General features: G+C 43.7%; 3 protein-coding genes across 3 annotated transcripts; all 3 read right to left on the reverse strand.

The window, feature by feature from the left end:
• Positions 1–3,041: 3,041 nt before the first annotated feature.
• LOC115739922 (DELLA protein GAIP-B-like) lies at positions 3,042–16,960 on the reverse strand. Its single transcript, XM_030673234.2, has 2 exons — positions 16,954–16,960; positions 3,042–5,356 (listed from the first exon to the last, which is right to left on the reverse strand). Exon 2 carries the CDS (start codon positions 5,294–5,296, stop codon positions 3,440–3,442), a length of 1,857 nt encoding a protein of 618 aa, XP_030529094.1. The 5' UTR covers positions 5,297–5,356; positions 16,954–16,960; the 3' UTR covers positions 3,042–3,439.
• LOC115739923 (pectate lyase-like) lies at positions 10,439–12,954 on the reverse strand. The gene is made up of 4 exons (XM_030673236.2): positions 12,468–12,954; positions 11,644–12,295; positions 11,285–11,527; positions 10,439–11,043 (listed from the first exon to the last, which is right to left on the reverse strand). Exons 1-4 carry the CDS (start codon positions 12,659–12,661, stop codon positions 10,825–10,827), a joined length of 1,308 nt encoding a protein of 435 aa, XP_030529096.1. The 5' UTR covers positions 12,662–12,954; the 3' UTR covers positions 10,439–10,824.
• On the reverse strand, positions 13,459–15,028 carry LOC115739924 (NAD(P)H-quinone oxidoreductase subunit L, chloroplastic). Its single transcript, XM_030673237.2, has 5 exons — positions 14,778–15,028; positions 14,583–14,675; positions 14,368–14,475; positions 14,173–14,267; positions 13,459–13,721 (listed from the first exon to the last, which is right to left on the reverse strand). The coding sequence occupies exons 1-5, from the start codon at positions 14,922–14,924 to the stop codon at positions 13,574–13,576; spliced, it is 591 nt and encodes a 196-aa protein (XP_030529097.1). The 5' UTR covers positions 14,925–15,028; the 3' UTR covers positions 13,459–13,573.
• Positions 16,961–22,971: the final 6,011 nt, after the last annotated feature.

Raw genomic sequence — 22,971 nt, forward strand, 5'->3', positions numbered from 1 at the left:
TAATTTCTCATTTTTACTCCAAAAGTGTTTTTGTTTCTCAAAAGTGTTCCCGGAATACTTTTGGAACAATTTTTTACCATACGCGTTTCTGGAGTATTACTATACAGACCCTAAATGTCTAAATATATAATCCAGAAAACTATAAAAATAAAAAACAAAAAGCATGCGCAGAAATTGATACTGGGCGTTGCACTTCAAACGTTTGATAATTTCCTAGAATTATCTGGATTGTTCCGGTCGTGTCGGGATTCCCTGACAAGTGAGAGTTCGGCAAGGTCGGTGGTGGTACGGTCTGCAGCATTTTAATAATGAATTGGGGAATATTTAGGTTTTATATGGTCTCGTACAACAGTTGACTCTGGTCAACCAAGCAAATTGCTTTGCTCCCTCCCACACAGGCAAATTCTGAAATAAATCCCACCTTCTTGGAAATGTGGTCTGTGCTTTTTTATTATTATTATTATTTTTACTTCTTTATATGCATCGATCTCAAGGTTAGAATTATCTGGTGCAACGCGTGATCACAAATATGTCGTAACAATAGAAAAGCGCGCGAGAGAATTCTTTTGATTAAAAATCAAGATATACGACTTTCCACGGAGTACATGAGCGTTAATGGTATTTCTCGCGGGGCTCCCTCCTCTCTTGCTAGGATTCTACGCACAATTATAACGAAATAAAGCGTGAAGCGAGATGGAGAAATCAACACGAGATCTATCCTTGTTCGTTCTTAAAATAGAACTACGTCCAGCATATAAATCCATTGTAATTGGCATATCGCACCTCTCGTTATATCTTTTAATTATAAGAGAAAAATAGTATACATAGTAATAACTATTTATAAGCTTAAGCTCAAACTATCAATGAAAAAATATGAGATTAAATTATAAAAGTCCTCTAGTATCTAAAAGGCGCTACCCTCTTGAGAGCTCCGCTAGGCGGCTCTCCTAAACCCCCTTTCCCTCCTCAACGGAGAGTGGGACCTGTGCTTTCCAGTTGATGAAAATATGAACCACACTCCCAACACCCTCACGTGGACATAATCGCATCAACTAAAACGCTTGAGGCAGAAAAACATGCAATAATAGCCCAAACAAAGACTAGAAGTCTAGAGCTAAGTGTTGGGATTCAAACTCGTGACACGTGGTCTAATACCATGTTAGACAATCAATTTTGTCATAAAAATGCTTAAAATTGCTAGGAAACATTTAGTTAATTCGATCTATCGAACTCGGTTAGGGCACGAGTAAAATTGTGTAATTGCCATGGCCAAGCAAAAAGAAAGAGGAAGAATTATCGATTCGGTCCCGAACTTTTCAATTTTACCCGATGTAGTGCTGAACTTTGCGTAAAATAACAACGCAATCCTTTCGATAAGTTGCGGTCGAGATCGCCGACGTGACAATCTAACAAGTTGTCCATATCAACATGCCAAGCAAGCCGGTCGGAGATGACTAGACGCCACCATGTCAGCATTTTCAATGGACGACTGATCGGAACAACTATATTGAAATTCTATGGAAAAGTCTAGAATTAAACCAGAAATTCGGGGCCGAATTGATATCCCTACGTGTAGTTACTTCGAAAGAAAGATAATTCATCACGTGGATGGGGTCTACGGGTGGCGAGGATGCGCTGTTTCTTCGAGTTTAGAATTTCAATTTTTGGGGTTTTTTTTTTGCTCCTGACGCGTGTCGTGTTGTCATGTCGACTTGGGTCATTTGAATGCTCTCTCGTTTTCCTTTTTTGGCAATTTTAATTTTAGACTTGTCGAGTCTCAACTCTAAACTTGCGTAAAACGTTAATTGAATGACTATGCTTTAGCCGCAAAAACTTCGAGGAGATACCAACTCTCTCTCTCTCTCTCTCTCAAAAGAGGAAACGGCGCCGCACTACTCGTAGCTACTTAATACCTCCTTAATTATGAATTTATGATTAACCCAACCAACTTACGGCGTAACCTAATCCGTCATTGTCTAGCTCTTTGTCTTGAGCACGCTTCGCTTTGACCTCGGGCGACATGACATGCCCGGTCCGAAAACTCCCCTCCCCCTTTTTTTGCTTTTTCTCATCCCTTAGCACTTGGATTCCACTGTAATCCTTCAATTAGATTTGTAGATTAGTCACCCCTCCACTCTCCTCTCGAGGAAATACATGCGGGAATCGGGCCCCCCCCAAAAGAACGTTCCAACACGTGGGATAATTCAGCCGGGGCAGGCAATTCTGGACGGCCGCGATTATTTCTACGAACCGACCAGATCGACGATTTGCAATCGACTCGGTGTGTGGTAGGACCAAAATCTCGACAGGGCATTCCGCCCGCCCCCTTCGAAGGAGAGAAAGCGGCGATCGAAAAGAAAGAAAGAATAAAAGAAAGATGGATGGCGAGAACTTTCTCATTTGTGCAAAAGTCCCCCCGAAAACCTTTCCAAACGCAAAAAGGTAGTTCAGTGGCGGGCGAGTTCAGTCCCATTCACTCCCATAGAGGGAAAAAAAAGCTCGTGAGAGTCTCCCCCAAGCTCTTTGCTTTTCCCCCAATTCCTAGTAATAAAAGGAAAAAAACCGCCGGGCATAAAGCGGTCGGCCAAAAGAACCGCGTCCCGATTCATCTCTCTCGTGGACCGGCTCAGCACTGGGGAAAGCGACGTGGGAGACAGAGACCCCGGTCCACGGCCATAGATTAAGATATTCGCGAGCAAAGATCGCCGAGGTCTGATCTCGTAGTCTGCGGTTGAGGTTTGCTTTCAGATGATAAGGCAACAGGGCAACTGCGCATTCGGTTTCGCCGGCATCGAGTGATGTCAAATTCCATTTAGGTTCTGCTTGAATTTTGAAATCCACCCATTAAAATCGATTCTTCTTATCCTAAAACCTACTCTATTTCTACCGATTCGATTATACGATTCTCGATTTTACCTTGCTGTGTCCAGGTGACTGCATTGGAATCCCAAGTGAGCGAGGTAGAAAATTGCGATGAAAATGGTGATTTTTAACTCTTTTTTTTTTGACATCGTTTCGTGGCCACCGGTTCAAACGAAAACGAAAGCGAAATAGGCTTTGTTCTATTCCCTTATTACACCACAGCTACACCCATAAATTACACATTTGACCCTCTCGGAACATATATATCCCTCAAAATTACACAAATAGGTACAAAAAGAAAAAAAAAAAGAAAAAAGAAAGACCTACTCACTCGAGCTAAAGAGGAGATATTAAACTAGAATTTTTTTCTACTTTTTTTAATTTTTTTTTTCTGGTTGTTCTTATTTTTCTTTTTCTTTTTCTTTGTTGGGTTGGGGTAGAGGGGCCGGAGACAGGCGGTGAGTGGGGGGTCTCTGTCAGTGTCTGAAACCAGCTCACAGTCGCACGTTGACACACCACTAGGCTTTGTTGGTGGGGGCCTGAGCCTACCCCCCCCGCGCGATTCGACTGAGCCGACTCAGCACCCAGCCCCCACGTTCGGGCAGCCGACCCGCCACGCCGAGGTGGCGATGAGCGGCCGCGTGTGCCAACCCAGCGTCAGGCACCCGCCGTTCTCCTCCACCCGGTACCCGTCCCCGCCGGCGAACAGCGCCAGCAGCATGCTCGCCTGCTTGAACGCGTTCGACCCCAGGTGGACCGGGACGAACCCGGCCGACCCGAGACGGCCCCTCCACTGGGTTAGGGTCTCGTGCCGCTCCACCCGGTCCGGCCCCTCGCACGCCACCACGTTGCAGATCTGCTTCCCCAGGTAGACCTCCGTCATGGCCTTGTCCTGCGTGTTCGCGCACCCCTCCAGAGAGTCGAACATGGTGGAGTAGTAGTGCAGCGACTCGTTGAACCGGTCCACGAAGACCGGCCCGTTGTGGTCCGCCTCCTGCTCGACCACCGTCACGATCTCCGGCCTCACCTGCCTCACCACGCCCAGCACCTTCTCGATCGCCCCCGGCCGGGCCAGCAGCTTGTGCAGCTCGAACACCGAGTTGACCGCCACCGCCTCCGCCTCCCTCGGCCTCAGCTCCAGGATCGCCGCGTCGAGGTCGGCGAGGCTGTTGGCGACGAACCCGCGGTACTCGAACTCGACGTGGATGGTCTCGGCCAGCTGGGCCAGCTTCCAGCCCACCTCCTGGAGGCGGTCGGAGTTGTCCGGGGCGGGAGGGCCGATCCCCGTCAGGCGGAAGGAGGGCGGTCCGCCGGGACGGAGGGCCAGGGCCTGCATCAGGGCCGGCCACTGGAGGCCCTGGTTCATGCTGAAGTCGATGACGTGGACTCGGCTCTTGCCCGCGAAGGCCTCCAGGATGGCCTGATTCGCGGTGAAGTGGGCGAATTTGAGGTAAGGGCAGGTCTCGTAGAAGTGCATCTGGAGGGCGTCGGTGAGGGAGTGGTCCAAGGAGGGGTTCTGCGGGTAGACCCGGTAGATCCGCCGCGCCAGCGCCTCCGCGAAGAAGGTGGCGACCTTCCTCATCGCCCCAGCTTGCGAGATCGCCAAGACCCCGATTTGCTTCACCAGCAGCGCCTCGGCGATGCTGAGGTTGTTCTGTTGGACGGCCTCAGCGCAGGCCATGAGCGCGTGCACGAGGCGGACCCCATTCTCCTGCGAGTCGACCAGGACGACCGGCCGAGTCGATTCCGCGGCGACCCCGACGGCCGCATCTTTGGGAGAGGATTTGAACCGCTTGGCGGTTACGGCGCTCGAGGAAGTCGAAGTAGAAGACGAGGACGCGAGGCGTGTCCGGGTCTGGGCTCGGCCGAACACGGCCTTTCCGGGAATAGCCTTGAGATCGTAATCGGAAGACGACTCCTCATCGAACACGACCACAGACGTGTCGATCTCCTGACGCGGGTCGTTCTTCTGCGAGCTCCTCCCGCTGCTCTGCACCCGTTGGTCCGCCGCGAGGTCGACGGTGGTGATGGAGGAGGACTCCGCATGAGCAAGGAACGGGTCGCTCACGGGCTGCGGCAACGTCGGCGCGGCGGGGAAGGGAAGAGCGCCGCCGAAGTTGCTGGGCGGGAGGGGATTGAGCTCGGAGAGCATGCTCTGGAGCCAGGAGGAGAGGTCGGAGGGGTTGTAGTGGACGGTCTCGGAGGCGAGGTGGGAGAGGCCGTCCTCCTGGGCGGTGATCATGACCTCCTCGAGCTGCTCGATCTTCTGGGCCACCTCGGCCATGTCGGAGGACCGCACCTTGTAGCCCAGCATAGCCAGGAGCTCGTCGTCGCCGCCGCCGTCCTCGTCCCACATCTTGGACTTCCCGGCGGCGGCGGCTTCTGCTGCGGTGGGGTCCATCCGGGGATAGAGATGGTGGTGTTCCCGCTTCATCTCGTCGCTCTCTGTCAGGGTTTTCGGATCTGGGTATGGCGCCGCGAGCGGATCAACAGATTTGGGAAAGCGGAGGAGGAGGGAAGGAGGAGGAATCTGGGCATTCGGAGGGGTCAAGTTTCTTGCTCGGTTTCTTTCACTACTGCTTTGAGTACATCATCATCATCGTCGTCGTCATCATCAACATCGCGACTCCATAAAAACAAAATTAAAAAAATATATATATAAAGATAAAATAATAGGAAAAAAAAAATAAGGGATTAATTATTGTTATTATTGGGGAAACGCTCGTGATAGGGCGCGAGCACCGATGCACCCACCGGGCATTACGACTCCCAGCTCAAGTAGATAAGATGGGAAGACGCATTTTCATCTGGGCCCCCCCCCCAATTTTTTTTTCCCCACTTTTCTCTTTTTTTTCTCTCTCTTCATATTCACGTATTCTTGCCTGACACTTGTTCAGAAGTTGTAATCGGAATTTTTGTTAAAATGTGCTCGCTCCCGAGATTTCTCGAACCGCGTGCATCACAGCCGTTGATCATCTAACGAGATTCGCGTGGGATCCGTACGTCTGACGGTCGAGATGGACGAGGAATTTTTTTGCACGCTTCAATAGACACGTAATTGATTAAACGAAGATTTGCAACATCCTATGTAGTAGCACTTGTTGCAATTCTCCCAAAGGTCGGAATATTTTTCGTTGCAGCTCTTTCTCTTTTTTATTTTTTTTTTATAGGTCCTATCTCTAACTCTCTTCTTACTGACTTTTTTGCTCCGTCTTTTTATAAAGCGCGAAAGTCGAACTCAGCACCAATAATACTAACAGGGCTGCATGCTCATTGACAATTATTTCGCATGGAAAAGCCGCTTTTGTTGCTTTTTATGGCACTTCTCGTAGGGATCTCGTAATTATACTTTTTTAGGGTTTGGACTCTGATTTAGTTTTTGCACTTTCCATAAAAGGCTTCTGTTTACTTAGGTTGTTGTCTTTTTATTAGGTGTTGGGTTGGGTTCCCATAATGATGGCCTCCATTGATTGAGTCCCATGATCCAAAAACCTCAAATTGCTCCTTTCTGCAAGTGATTATTAGGGCGTGGCATGGGATTACGGCTCCATTTAGTTTCTCCGCTAATTATTTTCCCTACATGTCTTAATGAAGGCTGGACCCTCAACAACCTACTAATAAATGACCCAAAAAAATTAAAAAAAATTAGATATAGAATAACACTTTTTTCATAGAGTATAATTACAAAACAACCCTCCGCTTGTAAAATTCCGCTGTAGAAACACTCGGAGATAACTAATCGGATTTTAACAAAATGAAAACGATTATTAGATCAGGACGTGGGTTCGTGCCACTTCGTTTTATAAACCTTACCTGAATTTAATGGATAAATTTCTATTAAAGAATTCAAAATATGCTCGCACAATTTGAGGTTTGGAGCATAAACTCGAGTTTCGACGCAAACATTATCAGGTCCGCGAGATGATAGGGCATTTCATTTCGTGGGCTTGAAGTAAACTTATCCGATGGATAGGAAATTCAAATCGCACTTACAGAAAATCAAGAATCAAGCTCGTGCCGTGCAGATAAATCTCGACGGCGATTGAAATTTTGCGTGTCGAATCTCAAACTGTGTAGGTCGACTCGTGTTCGATTAGCAATGGAAGTATTTCGAGTCAACTCGGCTCGACTCGATTTGAATAAATATAGCATTAAAGATGAAGATGGTTGATAACCAATTTGCTAGCAAAAAAAAAAAAAAATTCAGGACCACGTTCTGACGTGCCTTCACTATTACGGTGTGCGGATGGTGTGGTGGGGGGTGACGAACGTGACCGCTCCAGAAAACCTGTTGGCACTGAACTGACACCACCATCACCCCCGCCAGGAGTCAGTCGAGGCCTTTGATCTTGATCTTGATGATGACGATGACGATGACGAGCAGAACAAGGCACTGCTCCTCGCGGGCCCCGCTGCCACGTGAAGAGGACACGTGTAAGATTCCCGGTATCGGGCGGGCCCCCGGAGCGGGACGGCGTTGTCTGGCCGGGGTCTGCCGCAGACGCTATTTTTAGGGTGGGGGGCACTTCGATGTGCGGCCATGCCCACGACCCCATCAGCTGTCCCCTCACCGACACCAGCCCGGTCATGAGTTTTTTTGTCTCCCTATGGTGGCCGGGCTTCGTACTCCGGCCGACTTGAACGGACACGATGGCCCGGCCAACGTATTCGCTGCTCCACGTCTGATTCGCGTTTCATTTTACTATTGAATCTTTTTGTTTGAGCTCGACTCGGTTGGACTCTTCGAAGTTCATTTATAAATGAAGGAAAATGCTTCCATCAATCTTAAATTCACACATCATCACTATATATTTTACATAAAGTATTTATCGATTGAGATCTTGTGTTAAACAATAATTAATAATATTATCAAACTATCAAGCTAGTAGCTTCCATAAATGAATCCGACCTCCCACACTTTATATCCATGATCGGGAAATAAAGGCTCGATTCGGTTTAGGAAGCACGTCGTGTTGAGTCTTGATGAGTTCGAGCTTGGCTCAACAAGATACTCGCGACAACATGCTCGGGCTACATTCAAAGTTGAAAATGTAGCTATTATTTCATGCGATTCATTGTTGACAATCAAACGTAGGAACGACAATAAAAATTTCATTCATCATTCTCGTCCAGCCCCTCGACCACTTTTATACTTGTCTAGTTCTATTACATCGTTACAAACTTGGTCAAGGAAAACCTCAAGAAACACATACAGCTAAGCCTGATTAAGCAAGGTCTTGCTAAAGTAGCTAGATAAACCTGATTAACTTCGACCGAAAAAAAATATAAATTAATTAATAAGCAAGATTGACAACAAACCACACCCCTCCGCGCCCCCCCCAAGTCAACTGAGTTAGAGACCCTCCTAATACGTGCTTAAGATTCCTTAATTCCCTTAATTAGTCGAGCTGAGTTGGATGGACAAATGACCTTTCCAAAAACACTTGCACAAGAACCGACAGCTCACGTCCATTGGGCCTAATCAAGATTACAAACCTTGGAAATACCCGCCCGAGAAATATTCTTCGTCTTGATTTTTGGGATCAAAGCTTGAGATGCCCGTTTATAAGATCAAGGTCACGTCCTATGCGATATCCCAAAGATTCTAACATTAAACTAGTGGGAATCCTCCTCGTCATCTCGGCGCACGATAGTGGGAAACCCTAGCTCGACGATTTTATTAGGAAGGCTGATTGATATTCGGGGTTTGTATAATATAAGGGACGGATCAATCGTCTTTTGTTTTCGTGAGGTCTATTGCGCCGGCCGCGGACGGAATGGAATGGGACGGAATGGGACGATGTGCATGTCACCAAACACTTCGCGCCTGGACGTGTTAGGGCTATGATGTGGACAGCTTTTTGGATTAATGAAAGAGGGTTTTCATGCGGGCCGAGCTAATCTAGGGTTTTTGTGATAATCGAGCGTGATTAGGGAAAAAAAAAAGTTTAAAGAATGGATCATCTGCATGTTATCTTGGTGGGCACTTGCATTTTGAAAATTGCTGGTGTCATTTTCCATTAGTTAGGGTGGGGGCACGAGTGAAGAAATCTCGGGCTTTTGAAAAGCCGTTCGCTTTAATTGTTTTTTTTTCATGAACCCTAGAAAACCCTAATTCTAATTCAACTCATTAAGGCATGGATCAATCAACGTTGGTCCTACTTTTATCATTGCTGACTATTGGCACCGCAAAGTCTACATGAAATAGTGCCATGGTATCAATTCGTAAATGAGATGGCCAAAAGACGGGAAAATTACAAAAAAAATTAAATTAAATTAAATTAAATTTATTGCAATTGGGATAATTTAGTTCTTTTTTTTGTTGATTCAATCATAAAATTTTATGATTTTGCCAATTCAGTCAATCCGGCCAATTTTGACCGAATGGCGACATAATATTTTAATAGTTCCTTTTTTTTTTCTTTTTTTTACTCATTTTTTCTTCCCTCCTCTTCCTCTTTCACCGGCAAGTCCGGCCAGAGGTGACGGCCAGCGAGGTTGACCTCGTCGGCCTCAGGTGAAACTCGCCCCCTCCTACCTCGTCGGCTAGAGAAAGAAGAAGAAGAGAGAAGAAAAAAAAAGGAAAAAAAAAAAATTAAACATTAAAAATTAAAATATTTTTTCACCAGTTAGTCGGCGTCTACATCGGCGTTGATAGCCAAAAACCGGTTGGATTGACTGAATTAGCACAATTGCAAAAGGTTTAAAGTTGAATCGACAAAAAAAATTAGGACTAAATTGTCATAATTAAAATAGATTTAGGAATTTTTTGGTAATTTTTCCTCGCAAGATTGATAGTCGATTAATGTGCATAAGCATTAAATAACTTTCAAAAAGTGCATCTCGGATAAGGAGGAAATTACCGAAAAAATCATAAACCCGTTGCGGTTGTTTCAATTCGGTTATAAACCGTTTTTTTGTCAACTTAGTTCTAAACCTTTTATATTTGTAGCAGTTCAATCCATCCGAATGATTTTGGCTTGAATTACTAATGTGAATGTCGGCTAGACTACGCGGTAGAACAGGTGTTGACGCAGACAATTTTTCCATATTTATTATTCTTTTATGAAATTTATATATATATATATATATATATATATATATATATTTGTTGTTTTTCCTTCTTCCTCTCCGGTTGCCGGCCTTCTCGATGGTGAATGACCAGCAATAGGCACGGGTTGACCTCACCGAGATCGGGCGAGGCTCGCCCTAGCCGGATCGGATGAGGTTGACCCTTGCCAGGAGCCGGCGAGGGTCGGCCTCAAATTCGGGCAAGGCTCGACAGAGGCCCTCTGCTGAGCGACGCCGGCGAGCAGTGGGACTCCCTGGTCCATTCCACCTATTTTCTATTTCTTTTTTCCTAATCTCTCCGCTGACCCCAAAAATATTTCCAAATACTGCACGATGGCCATATTGGGCCGGATCGGGCCTTATGTGAACAAAACTTGGCAATCAGTAGCTCTCTAGGCTCGGCCCAATCGATACCCTCAAACAGATATCGGAATACTTTCATAAGCGTATGTCTTCCCTAGGTAGAAGGGTCAAATGGGGCAAAATTTCTATTACATGCCTCGCTTCAAATACACGTCGCTCATCTAACGATGTCGTACGTTGTTTCTAACACGAACTGTGGACCTAATAATAATTGCAACGATCCTCCGACGCCGGTCGGAGAATCTATTCGCAAGAGAGATGGTAAAGAAGAGTATTTTAGATACGGTTTCTAATGTCACAGAGAAAACGATGGAGCCGGTTCACTGGGCTTGTCCAGCATTTCCTCCCGTTGTTCGATTCAGTCCTTCTTGAGCCAAAAGCAACTCTCGTCAACTGTGCAGTCAGAATCAAATAACCCTGATCTATGTAAATTACCTACATCTCCAAACCTGTGTGTTAGTAACAGCAGGGCTCTTCGCCTTCCTACCTTGGTCGCGATCGTGCGTATGTACAGCTCCGTACGCAGTCTCAACACGGCTGGCCCTTGACGCAGTTGAGGGCGCCCGCGAAGCGCGTGAGCCTCGTAACGAACGTGCCCGGCTTCGCTTTGATCACGTTGTTCTTGTTGACGTTCCTGATGTGGCTCCCGGACTCGACGAAGAAGGCCCCGTTCAGCATCAGGTCGTCCTCCGATGTCCATGTCCACGACTTCCACACGCTGTCGGGCGCGTAGTCCCTCTTGGTCACCTGGCCAACCCCATACAGGCAGAACTAATCATGACCCAAGAAAAATGTCGAAACATGCGTCGTTTTCCTTTTTTTTGGGGTAGTCCAATGTATGTCGAGCCCGAGCATACGACGATATATACGCGAATTGAATTTGACAGAATGCGTCTATGCAACAATCGATTAGGATACGACTTTGTGACAGATAGAGGCACAGATTTAGGGTTAATGCTGAACGCAAGAACGGTAAGTGATTGATTACCTCTTTACAATTCGGATCGACGGGGGCGATGAAACGGTTGCCCTGGCTGACGATGGTGGGGTGCTGGCTCCCTCCGATGGCGTACATGAGCCAGTGGGTGTAGTCGTTGTTGACCACATGAACGAAGCCCCACCTGCACCTCGGCATCCTCTGGACGAGCCCTTGCCCAAAGTGGTTGAACGCCACTGTGATTTGCATGCGTGCATCGTCCGAGTTGCTATCGCTCCCCCCAAATAACATCACCTACGCCGTTTCCCCAATCTTTGTTAGTCGATCACATGTATGTCTATCGCAAAAATTTAGCGGTCATCGTTGCCAGAAATCCGACTCCGACAACCCTTTTCATCTTACTTACTTACCTCGTTGTGCTTGGTGAAATGGCAGTTCGATATGGTGATGGCCGTGGAAGCCTCGATAGCGTCGATCAGCCCATCGAAGCAGTGCGACATGGACACGTGGTCGATCCAGACATTGGTGGCGCCAAAGAGGGAGATGCCGTCACCGTCGCTCCGCGTGCGGACCCCGAAGTGCTCCAGGGAGTCCCTGATGAGCCCGCCGTTCCCCGGGTGGGTGTCATGGATGTGGAGGCCGTGGATGATCACGTTCCTCACGAACTGCACGGTGATCTGGGCCCCGTCGCAGATGTGCACGTTGGCGCCGCGGCCATCAATCGTCTTGTTGTCGGTCACAATGAGCTCCTCGGAGAGCCGGATGACCATGTTGTGGGCGAATATGATCCACAGCGGTTCGGGCTGGATCACAGCATAGCGCAGCGTCCCAGGCTTCGGTGTCATCAGGTTGTCGTCGGATGGGTCAGTCACTGTGTAGATCTTGCCGGCCTTGCCTCCAGTGGTTCCGCGGCCGAAGCCAAGGGCACAATTGGCCAGCCTCTTGCGGTGGTTGGCCCAATCTTTTTGGCATCGCCAGCACCGATCGATCGGGTTGGTGGCCAAGCATCTGCCCTTAGATTTCTTCAAGCTCCTCCTTGTGTTATTACTCCCTTGCATGTCCCTACACCATGATTGCCTCAATTACACAAATCCATTGGAAAACAAAGAGATTTCTTTATCGAGGAGATAAGATTAACACGACATACTGTTATTAATGAATCCTTGACGACGTGGTACTTAGTAACATAATGTTAGACAAAGCTATTCAAAAGAGAGAGAGAGAGAGTACTTACTCATGCACGCGTTGGTTGAAATCCTCGGCCACTTTGCCCGGGTCGGGCTCGTAGGCCTCGATGGCGGCTTTCTTGGCTTCTTCGGCTCGCTTCTGCCACACCTCGTCGAAGTCGGCAATGTTGGCTCTCAGAACCGGAACCATCACCGCGAGGAAAGCCAATGCAAACCCTAGTTTGTGATCAAGAGCTCCCATGGTGATCTGCTATACGTTTGCTTTCGCACGTCCTTTCTTCAAAATCTCTCTCTCTCTCTCTCTCTGTGCTCTTTTGCTGTTTTCCTTTATTAAGAGGATAAAACGTCTATGGGGCGTGAATCACATGCATGCTTCTAGGGTTTCCATTCATGCGGGGATCGGAAGTTTCGAAAATGTTGTCAATGGCCTTAATTGGATGTCTTATAGCAAAATCCACGAACACAAATCGAGATCAAACATGGAAAAAAATCGAGAAGTAGAGAGAGAAGTATGGGGAGTCGCTTCCTCCTGACCTTTTATGCCTCTTTACTTTGTTTGGCCTGTAGAATTTCCTGACAATATAGTCACATTAGGTCCACAACCGGATGGGGGAGAGAATTTTTGGCAAGCACTATGCTATTTCCAAGGTTAGTTCTAAGAATACTTCTTGTTGTTTGATTTGATTACATTTGACCTAAGAATATGAATCGGGTATCGAATTTCGGTGGTCACGAGCACGCGTTCCTAACGAATCAATATATTTCTCTCGTGCGCGAGATAATCTGGAGAGAATGTGCTTATTTCGGGAAACATCCGAAAGACGCGGGAAGTCCAATCAAATGCAGAGAATTCGGGACGGACCAAACCGATTCAAGCGAAAACGTTCATGATAGAGCGAATTCATCCCAATAAAAACTTCACATTTCGAGGACCGTCTCGTCCGTTCCCGTCCCCGCATCGGGTATTATGGATCATTCAAATAATCGAAAAGAGGGACAACATCCTCTGTGGAACATTCAGGAATGGGAGAGTCCGTCTTTAATAAGAAGCTTTGCAAAGGTACATTTTTTTTTGGTCCAAGCAAAGGTACATTTTTTAGTAGCCATTGATTCTTTACAAATACGGTGAAGCTGTATTGGATATGTAATAGTCTCATTCGTAATCTTCAGGCTGAGCAAAAGGGTACTTGCGATATGAATTCTTGACTAGAGAAGGATCTTCAGGAGTCGACCATGGATACTTCAGTGATGGATCTCGCGGGAACTTTCTGAAGTTCAGGAACGGTGCCCAGAGCAGAACCCTGCCATACACATGGTGGAAAACAACAGAGTTCATGCGCGTAATAAGAAACATTTCCGAGGAACTTAACGTGGAATGTGGACCGAGAACATAAACATGGTTCTAGGGGATGAGACGAGGATATGAATCGAATTCGCCCCCTCGAAAACCAGAAACATTAAGGACTGATGAAGCGGAAACTAGAAGGAGAGTGACTAGATGGATGGATACTGTGGAAGTCGAATTCGACGAAAGGGAGACTAGAAATGGAAAGGAGCGCGATTGAGATCGAAACCAGCTTCATTTAACCATGAACCATATTGTATAGCAGATAGGTTGCACCCGAGGACCTAAACCGACAGAACAAGTGTGTGCCGTCGATGTTGATGAAAATTTATTTTCGAACGAGAATCAGAAGTAGCTTGGCGAGGTTACAATCGTTGTTTATATGATGAACATGGAAGGAAACTCACCCGGGGAAGAACATGAAGACGAACATGAACTGAAAATACATCTCAAACACGTTCCTCTTGTACCACCTTATCCTCAGCCAGTTCATAATGATTGGCTGCCATTTCCCCAGACGTTGAAAATTGCAAATAGAATCAAAGATGATGATGATGATTGAATCAAGCAATTGTTTACCGAATAATTACGATTTCACTAACCGGCATGATGAGGAAGTACCAAAAGGCGACAATCCCGAGCTGTATCAGAACCCAAGTGAAATCTTCCTCATAGTTCACGCCAGTCACCGCAATCGCAGGCTGCTCAAACTAATGAACAAAGCGAAACCCATTAGACCCTTTTCAGTCTTGGAAGATTTGCAAGATTAATCAAACGCAATCGTATGTGGAGGGCGTGGGTTGGATAAGGGTACTACAGCAGTGGCCAGAAATGCTCCGACTTGGATTGCCAAGGCAGGTTTTTGCTGGCCAATTTTGTCCGAGCAATCCCGGACGATCCTCGCCGGTGTCTTGGGATGAAATCAAGATCGCGAAAAGAAGAAAACCCATTAATCCGAAGGGATGACAATTTCGAAAAAAATCAAAAAAAGGAAGGTGGATTCACTTGTTACCTGGTTTGGAGCAGCAGCATTATTATCAATCTGTGAAGGCTTGTGAAAGCAAGCGATGGAGGGAGGCTTTCTGGGTCGAGATGGGGGGAGAGAGGGGAGAAAGCGGGCGTGGACGGGAAGGACTCGAGAGCTTAATGCGAAGCTCATGGCGAGCTCTCAGCTTTCTCTCTTCTCTCGCTCTGCGCAGAGCAGAGAGAGTGCAGGTGGATTTGTCTTATCATTTGGAATTCTTTCTGCCAAGTTGAAAAGAGAAGACTAAGAAAGAATTTGTCTATTTGCCTCAGCTTATTTCCAGGGTTTTCTCAATTTAATCCCTAAATGACCTTGATTTGAGTTCGAGCTACTCCGATCAAATCCTCAACTGCATGTCGCAACTGAAGCGATTCGATTCACGCGACGGTAAATTGAGATAGAGTTTTAATAGATGAGGCAAATAATGAGTGTACTTCAGGTCCTTATTTGAAATAAATTTCATTTTAGCTCATTGTTTGAGACTTCATATCATTATTCGAAATTCTCCTGTTATATTTGTGTTGTACATATAACCATTGGGCTATGGCTTCATTAAATATTCTGCATGCAGCTTTGATAAGGCCTAATCTCGAAACTCAAATGGGCTCAAAAACTGGCCCTTGGTCCTTCACCGTGTGAAAGGCTGACCGATTGAAGGACGTAAAGACGATGTCGTTTTCTTAATCAGTTAACGATAAGAGGGAAAGAATTTACGAGAGTTTCCTTCAGATAGTTACAAAATTTCCGGGAGAACCCCAGCAAATCCCTGTCAAATTACCAAGCGCTGGAAAACTAGTTTTATGTTATTTGACCTCGCCGCTGCACGAACACATCCATGCGTCGCAATATGTGCCCGAGGCAGGACGACGAAGAATATCGGTACCAACCGATCCATATCGAGCGACACTTACCGCGACGCACCGCGTGGTATCACCAGATTCATTAGATAATGTCGCTCTCATTCTAGCTTTTTATCAATCTAGACACAAATTTTAACGGAGAAAGCGAAAATGTAGGAGGAATCATGGAAGAGGGTGCAAATAAAAAAAAGTAATAAAAAGATAAAGTTGTTTTTTCTTGTCATGATGTTTTCCGATGTTTATGTCTGTCCCACTGCCTCAAGCGCTCTTAGATCGCCATCATTGCAACATTTCATCACTTAATTTGAGTTTTAATCCTCTCTCCCTCCTGCTTTTCCCCACCGCTTCCCTCCAATTTTTGTCAATCTGTCCTTAGAAAATTCGCACCCTCCTCTTGCGTTTTTGCCGACAGGAGATCGAGAAGAGTTTGAAGTTTGAACCACTTACGTTAGAATAATAATATCATAAATTGGATTAATTATTAGTTAGTCGGCTAGCTTACCAATGGGGATGTACAAGATGTGCGGGTATACGCTTGTCTATTGTTTATTTCCTTTGAAATTTTCAAAAACAGAAAAGGGATATCTTAAGTATAGAAAATCACGAAGACATATTTCATGATTCTACGGAACTAATTTTATTTATCCCGAGAAATTTTCAGACATTATGTGTTAAATAAGAAACCAAGTTGTAAAAGTGACAAAATTCAGCAGAAAAACAAAACTAGCAGTTAAAGCCACTTCACAGAGAGGTTATAGACTTGTAATAGATGAGCTACCGGGTACTAGAACATGGTCGGAGTGACAGGATTGAAACACCGAGTCCGAACTCTTACGACGGATTACTAATTTAGGGTTTAGGGTTTAGACTTGTAATAGATGAGCTACCGGGTACTAGGACATGGTCGGAGTGACCGGATCGAAACACCGAGTCTAAACTCTTACGACGGATTACTTTGTAACTCCAGTCTAGTACCGAAAATAATGTGGACGTGGGTTCTCTACTTAAATCTCGGCGTTCGTACACGCTAACCCATTTGGTTAACAAAATAGGCAAAAGATGTCATTTTTTCGACCTTTTGAAAAGCATGCAGTTATGATTAATCAGAGTGTAAAACGTAGGTTTTCTACCCAACAAGATCCTCCCGGAAAGGGATTTGGCTAGGGGAAGATCATCCGACAGGTAATTCTATAATTCGTGCGGGGTAATAAAATAAAACAAAAGACGTCGAGAGCCAGTGTCTCCTATAATGTCACTATGGAATGTCCCCCCCAAAAGTGCATGTGCTCTCCGAGCAAAGGCAAAGGTTGTCGATCCTGCCTTTGGAAATTAATATGTAAGCTTGGCGTTTAGAAATCCTTTTTTTTTTTTTTGACAAATTAATGTTATGGTCGTAAATGATTATTAAGTCCTAACACACAAAAACAAAAAAGGAAAAGAAAAAGAAGAAGAGGCTCGTAGTCGGGAGATGGGTCATGCAGATTAGGACAGTCGAACCATCTCTCCAAGCATTAAAAGCTTAGATGATAAACATTCATCAAGAGAGGGTCCATAATTTTACCATCTATTATCCTCTACCTTCTATCATAAGTCTGAATCTCCTCTCTACTTTTTATTTTATTTTATTATCATTACTTCCATTTAGTAACACTAAAGAAGTGCACATTATGCACCCGAGAGGAAAAAAAAAATGGTGTCGTGGAGGAAAATTATCAAAAAATTCCTAAATTTATTGCACTTTTTTCAATTCAACCCTAAATCTTTTAATTTTTGCATTTATGTCAATTCAGTCTATTAGACTAACTTTGGATGGTTGGCATTGACATGGATGCGAATGCTGACGTGGCCTCTATTGAGGCTTGCCCTCGCCAATGGTTGGCTGGAGATAGAAGAAAGAAAGGAAAAAAAAAGAGGAAATTAAAAAAATAATTAAAATAATTAAAAATTATACACAACAGTTGCCTATATGATTGAGTGAATTGACACAAATACAAGAGGTTTAGGACTAAACCGGCAAAATTAAAAGGTTTGGGACTGAATTGGCAAAAGTGCAATAAGATTAAGACTTATTTAACAATTTCCCCTATCGTGGAGAAAGCGGATTTTGTGTGAGATTAATAATTACCAGGATAGAGTTCCCATTTAATGACGAGTAAGCGATTTTACATTTTGTGTATTACGAGATTTCGGTACATAAATTTTGTGAATTGAAACCGCCATGGGACTTTTTAATTTAGACGAATACAAGGCAGCATCAATTTAGCTGTCTTGCGACTATATTTGATTTGAAGGATTTTTTTCCCTAATTTGATACTTAGGTTACTATATGTTCTCTCTTATCCTGCGTTGGCCTCCATAGTGTCACCAATTTGGTCCCCCTTCCCCTTGTATCTAGTTATCAGCTAATCTAAACAACAAGATGTTCAAGAAAATTCACATGCAATCCACCAATTTCAACATTCAATAACGGGAACATTGTCAAAAGTCCTAAATTTTTTGCACTTTTTACCAATTCAGTCCTACATGGTGCGGCCGGTGCTAACATCGACAGTTTTTAATAATATTTTAATTTTTTAAATATTTTTCAATTAAAATTTTCTCATATTTTCCTTTTTTTCAATAGCTGTGAGGGTTGCTTGGCCCTCGTCGATTGTTGGTCGAGGGCCGCGACGCCTTCCAACCGCGGGCGAGGGTCGCGGCCCTTGCCTGGTCTCTCCTAGATTTGGGTAAGGCCGCCTCGCTCGCAGCCGATGAGGGCCAAGCGACCCTCGCCCCGGGCGTGGCGAGGGCCTGACGGTCCTCGGCAGCCGCAAAGCGCAGAAACAAAAAAAAAAAAAGTTAATAGAAATTGAAAAAATAATAAAATATAATTAAAAATTGTCCACGTCGATGTCGGTCGTGTCATATAAAACAGTGGATGTCTACGTTAGCGATTTCCGATCGAAATTGGTCGGACGGGCAGAATTGGCCAAAGATGAAAATGTTTAGGACAAAATTGGCAAAAGTGCAGTAAGCTTGTGACTTTTTGGACAATTTTTCCATTCTATAACAGTTAAAATAAACTACTCAATTCTAGAAGATTAGAAACTCCCTAAGCAATGATGCCACTCGAATAAAATGCCCTATAGAATAGGCAAATATGCTCTTGGCCCACAGCGGTATGAATGCTATCATAGTGAACATGTAGATCCGGGGCCCATTGGTTTGTATTTATATAATCAAAATTGCATATAAGATTAAACAAAACAAAACACTTCATACATGTACATGTGTCTTTGCAGGTAAGCAAAGCAAAGCAAAGTAAACTCAATCGGCCCCGCCGTCCAATTTGGACCACAGTGATCAGTCAGTGACCGCCATTATCAAGGTCTTTGCATTAATCTTTCTTACTTAATCAGTCGTCGAATTTGAAACTTTCTTTTCCTTTCCTTTTTTACTTTGTTAATTATTATCTTTTATCTTTTCTTTTTCTTTCGGTATAATCGGACGTCTCATAGACAAAGAATTTGAGGAGACGCGTGCACAGAACAGTGGACCATTCGAGAGAACATGGGGCCACACGAGGCGCAATTAAAAAGAAAATCAGGAAACAAAAATTTAATTAAATGAAGGTTGATAAAACCTTTTGATTATTCAAATATGTTTGTGGTGGCCACACATAGCTGTACGCCCAATTTTTTTTTTTCCAATTTAAAATTATAATTGAGTAGGAAATTTAGGGTTGCTAATGCACAACCATTTGGATTTGGTCCAAAAACATGTGAGTTGAAATCAATTAAAGAGGAACGGATTATCTGCATACTTTATGGGATGTTTCCTTTAGCTCACTTAGAAAAGTCGAGTCCGCTTTAGTGTGTAATTTAAGAATCCAACCTATAGCATTCCTAATTCTAAATCGAATTAGGGATGAGCATGGTTTCAGGATAGAAACCTATCTGGTTTTAGATTCCAAGATATGCATGGCAAGTTCCAAGTTCCAAGAAATTAGGAAAATCTGTTTCGATCGCTAAGTTTCAAGTTCTAGATTGGTGTAACATAGAAATATCTCCCCGTCATATTTTGAAAAGTAGGCATTATCTTTGTGGTATCTAGCTTACAAAATTTTCTATTCTTAATCTAAAATAATACATACATTCCTTTTTCCTGCATTTTTTTTTTATCATGTTAGTAGCTCAATCTCGCCAAGGATGGTTGCCAAACAATCCTAAAGGCTACACAATATTAGGAAAGGGCATCTCAATAAAAGCAATAAGCAGCTAATTAAACTAGCCTAGGATTCAAGGAGGTTATTGTACCTAGAGGAATAAATCCGAAAAGACATAAGGATGCTGCAAAAAAGCAAAAGCAATTTGGAGGGACAAAGCACAACAAAAGTTGACAGCATCCTCTCGGAAAGGATTGATATGCCAATGGTCACCATCACCAACTCAAAGCAATTGAACTGAAACACGTACAAAATTGAAGATACCATGGTAAACATGTTTTCATTTTTTTTTTTATTATGTTCATATTAGCTTGAGATTTTTATAAATAATGTGAATGGCTCTTCATCGAAAAAGTGTCTTTGAACTAGGGCACGTCGCTGACAAGTCAGTATGTTCATATTGTCTTGAGATTTTTACAAATAATGTGAACGGATCTTCATTGTAAATGAGGAGCGGATAGAGAATTTAGGTGATATAGGTAGGGTTTGGGCGGTGCAGCCCTCGACCACCCCCTAGCATGATCTTGAAAAATAGATCAAGAAAGGGTAGTATTTTGGTGACGTAGTTTTGCCTCTACTTTATTGATTCTCGATGCTTTCCCATTTTCGTCAACATGAAGATGACGAGAATGTGATCATGCAAATGGAAATTTGATGGTTGGAAAAGAGCGATGGAGGGCTAGTCGGGATCAGATGGTGGGAAACGAACACACCGTTTTTTATCACTTGCAACCTCAGCACGATGATGACCCAATCTCTAATATGTAGTCTACAAGGAGAAAATTGTCAAACAAATCCTAAATATTTTGTACTTTTCACAGCTCAATCCTAAATCTTTTAAGTTTGCCTATTTGACCCTAAACTTTTTTACCTTTGACCAATTTAATCATATTGATTGAAAATCGCCGACATGGATGCTAGCTGTCTGTCCTACGTGGCTAGCAAACCCCGCCTGCCCTAGAACCCAAAAAGGCAAAAAAAGGTTGAAAATGTATTAACAATTTATTAAAAATTATCCACGTCGGCATTGGCGGTACCATGTAGGATGACCGTTGTCCACGTCAGCGATTTCCGACCAATATGACTGAATTGGTAAAATGTGAAAAAGGTTTAGGATTGAATTGGCAAACTTAAAAGGTTTAAGACTGAATTGGCAAAATATGCGAAAGATTTATTACTTTTTTGACAATTTTCGCGGTCTGCAACAATGTGCGTTTATATTATTGAGCCAATAATTCAAGCTAGATATACTAAGTTGACAAAATCGGAAGGTGATTGAGGGCATTTCGAACGATAACTCAGAGAAGAAATTTCGAGCAAGGGTCTAAAGTAAGATCGTTTTCTTGAAATATGACTTAAAGTGAACCTTGTCTCAAATAATGCGTTGAATTAGCAACCTAATATGAAATAAGGCTCGGGGCTTACTGGTTGTCCAAATCTCCGTTAGCCTCCATCTTCCTTCCATTTCTCTGTATTTTCAATCTTTTGCATTACAGTTGGTGTGACCGCACATCATCAATGTTTCACCGAAAATTTGGTTAGATTCCGATCAAAGTACAATCATTTATAAATAATCAAAGTTTAATACAATATGCATTAACATTCCTTCAACACCAATATCATCTTATCTTAAATCTCCTTGTAGTATGATCTATCTAGGTAGTGTTTACAAGATTGAGAACAAAGGAAACTCGTACCCTATCAATAGAACAGGCTGACACGACCAGAAAATGACAAAGATACATGAATTGGAGGACCCTCTGATGTGATTCTTCGCTTGCAAAAGCTGTCATATTTGTTAACTTACTCAATTTTGGACAGCGTACCTTAGGCAACAAAACTATGTCAGAGAAAAAAAAAAAAAACAAAAACTATTGTCATCTGCGGCAAAATCTGATCAGGATCCTGAATGATATAGGTCATCATCCTCGAAGGGTATGGTGGGATCGTAGTTTGATATCTCCAGAGTGGTTAGTTGTGTCACACTCTTCAACTCAGCAAGCCGATCATTACATGATTCTGACGGGGACTTCATCCTTCCCATCCGTCGATCAAAGCTTCCCTTCGCATATAACTCTTCCAAGTTGATTTAACATTTTAGGACATCAGACCCGATTATCTAAAGCAGGTGACAGTTACTTCGATTTAGTGATCTTAGATTCCTCGGTTCCCCTACTTCTTTTAATATTACTATGCACGATATGCATCTCACATGCATCTTTTGTGAGTCTGAATGCATGGGTGTGTCGGCCAGCAAAGATTTGGACACTAAACAGTTAGGGGTCTTATTTGAGATTAGGTTGGCCACTTCAGGGCCTTATTTGAGACAATGCCAACTCTGGGTCATCTTTTGAGAAAATGATCGCACTTTAAATCCTTGTTTAAAAGTTTCCTCAATTCATATAATCAAATTTATACACGAATGAAGCACATAATTCATGATCCACTCAAACTATATCAGTTGCATCCGTCCTTGATGAGCTTTTATATTAATTGATCGTCACGTTATATGTTATTGATCTAAATCCAACATGAATATGCGCCGGGGGTTTTACATAATCCTAATCGAGAATGCGGATATATTTTACCAAACAAACTTGACGTTGACCCACTGCGTCTAGTTCATGTCCAGCCATAATGAAGAACGGGAGGCAAAACATCTTCTTGCAACAAGGAGAGTTCAAGTCTAGCAATTTACAATCTTAGATGGCACACTTAGAAGCAACGCTTAAATTTTTTTTCTAACGCATTAATATCGACATAGGGAACCGTCTCGAGTTAAAAAGAGTTCCCGAGTTCTTGAAGTAGAGACGAGAGACTAGGTGCTTTGCGTTCCTAGCACTTCGATTACATATATCCTTAGGGAGGAGTCCAAAATATTATAACTATATATCATGCTCTCTCTCTCTCTCTCTCTCTCTCTCTCTCTCTCTCTCTCTCTCTCTCTCTTAAAGTAATGTTATATCTGTAAATAAAATGTAATAATAGATAACTAGACTCTAAAATCTCGAGGACATCGTTCAACCAAATATAGGCAAAATAATTTAAAAAAAAAAAAGGTCTTAAATCTATTGCAATTGTGTCAATTCAGTTCTAAATTTTTTTTCCATTATCAATT

This window comes from Rhodamnia argentea, chromosome 5, assembly GCF_020921035.1.
Source record: "Rhodamnia argentea isolate NSW1041297 chromosome 5, ASM2092103v1, whole genome shotgun sequence".
Taxonomy (NCBI): domain Eukaryota; kingdom Viridiplantae; phylum Streptophyta; class Magnoliopsida; order Myrtales; family Myrtaceae; genus Rhodamnia; species Rhodamnia argentea.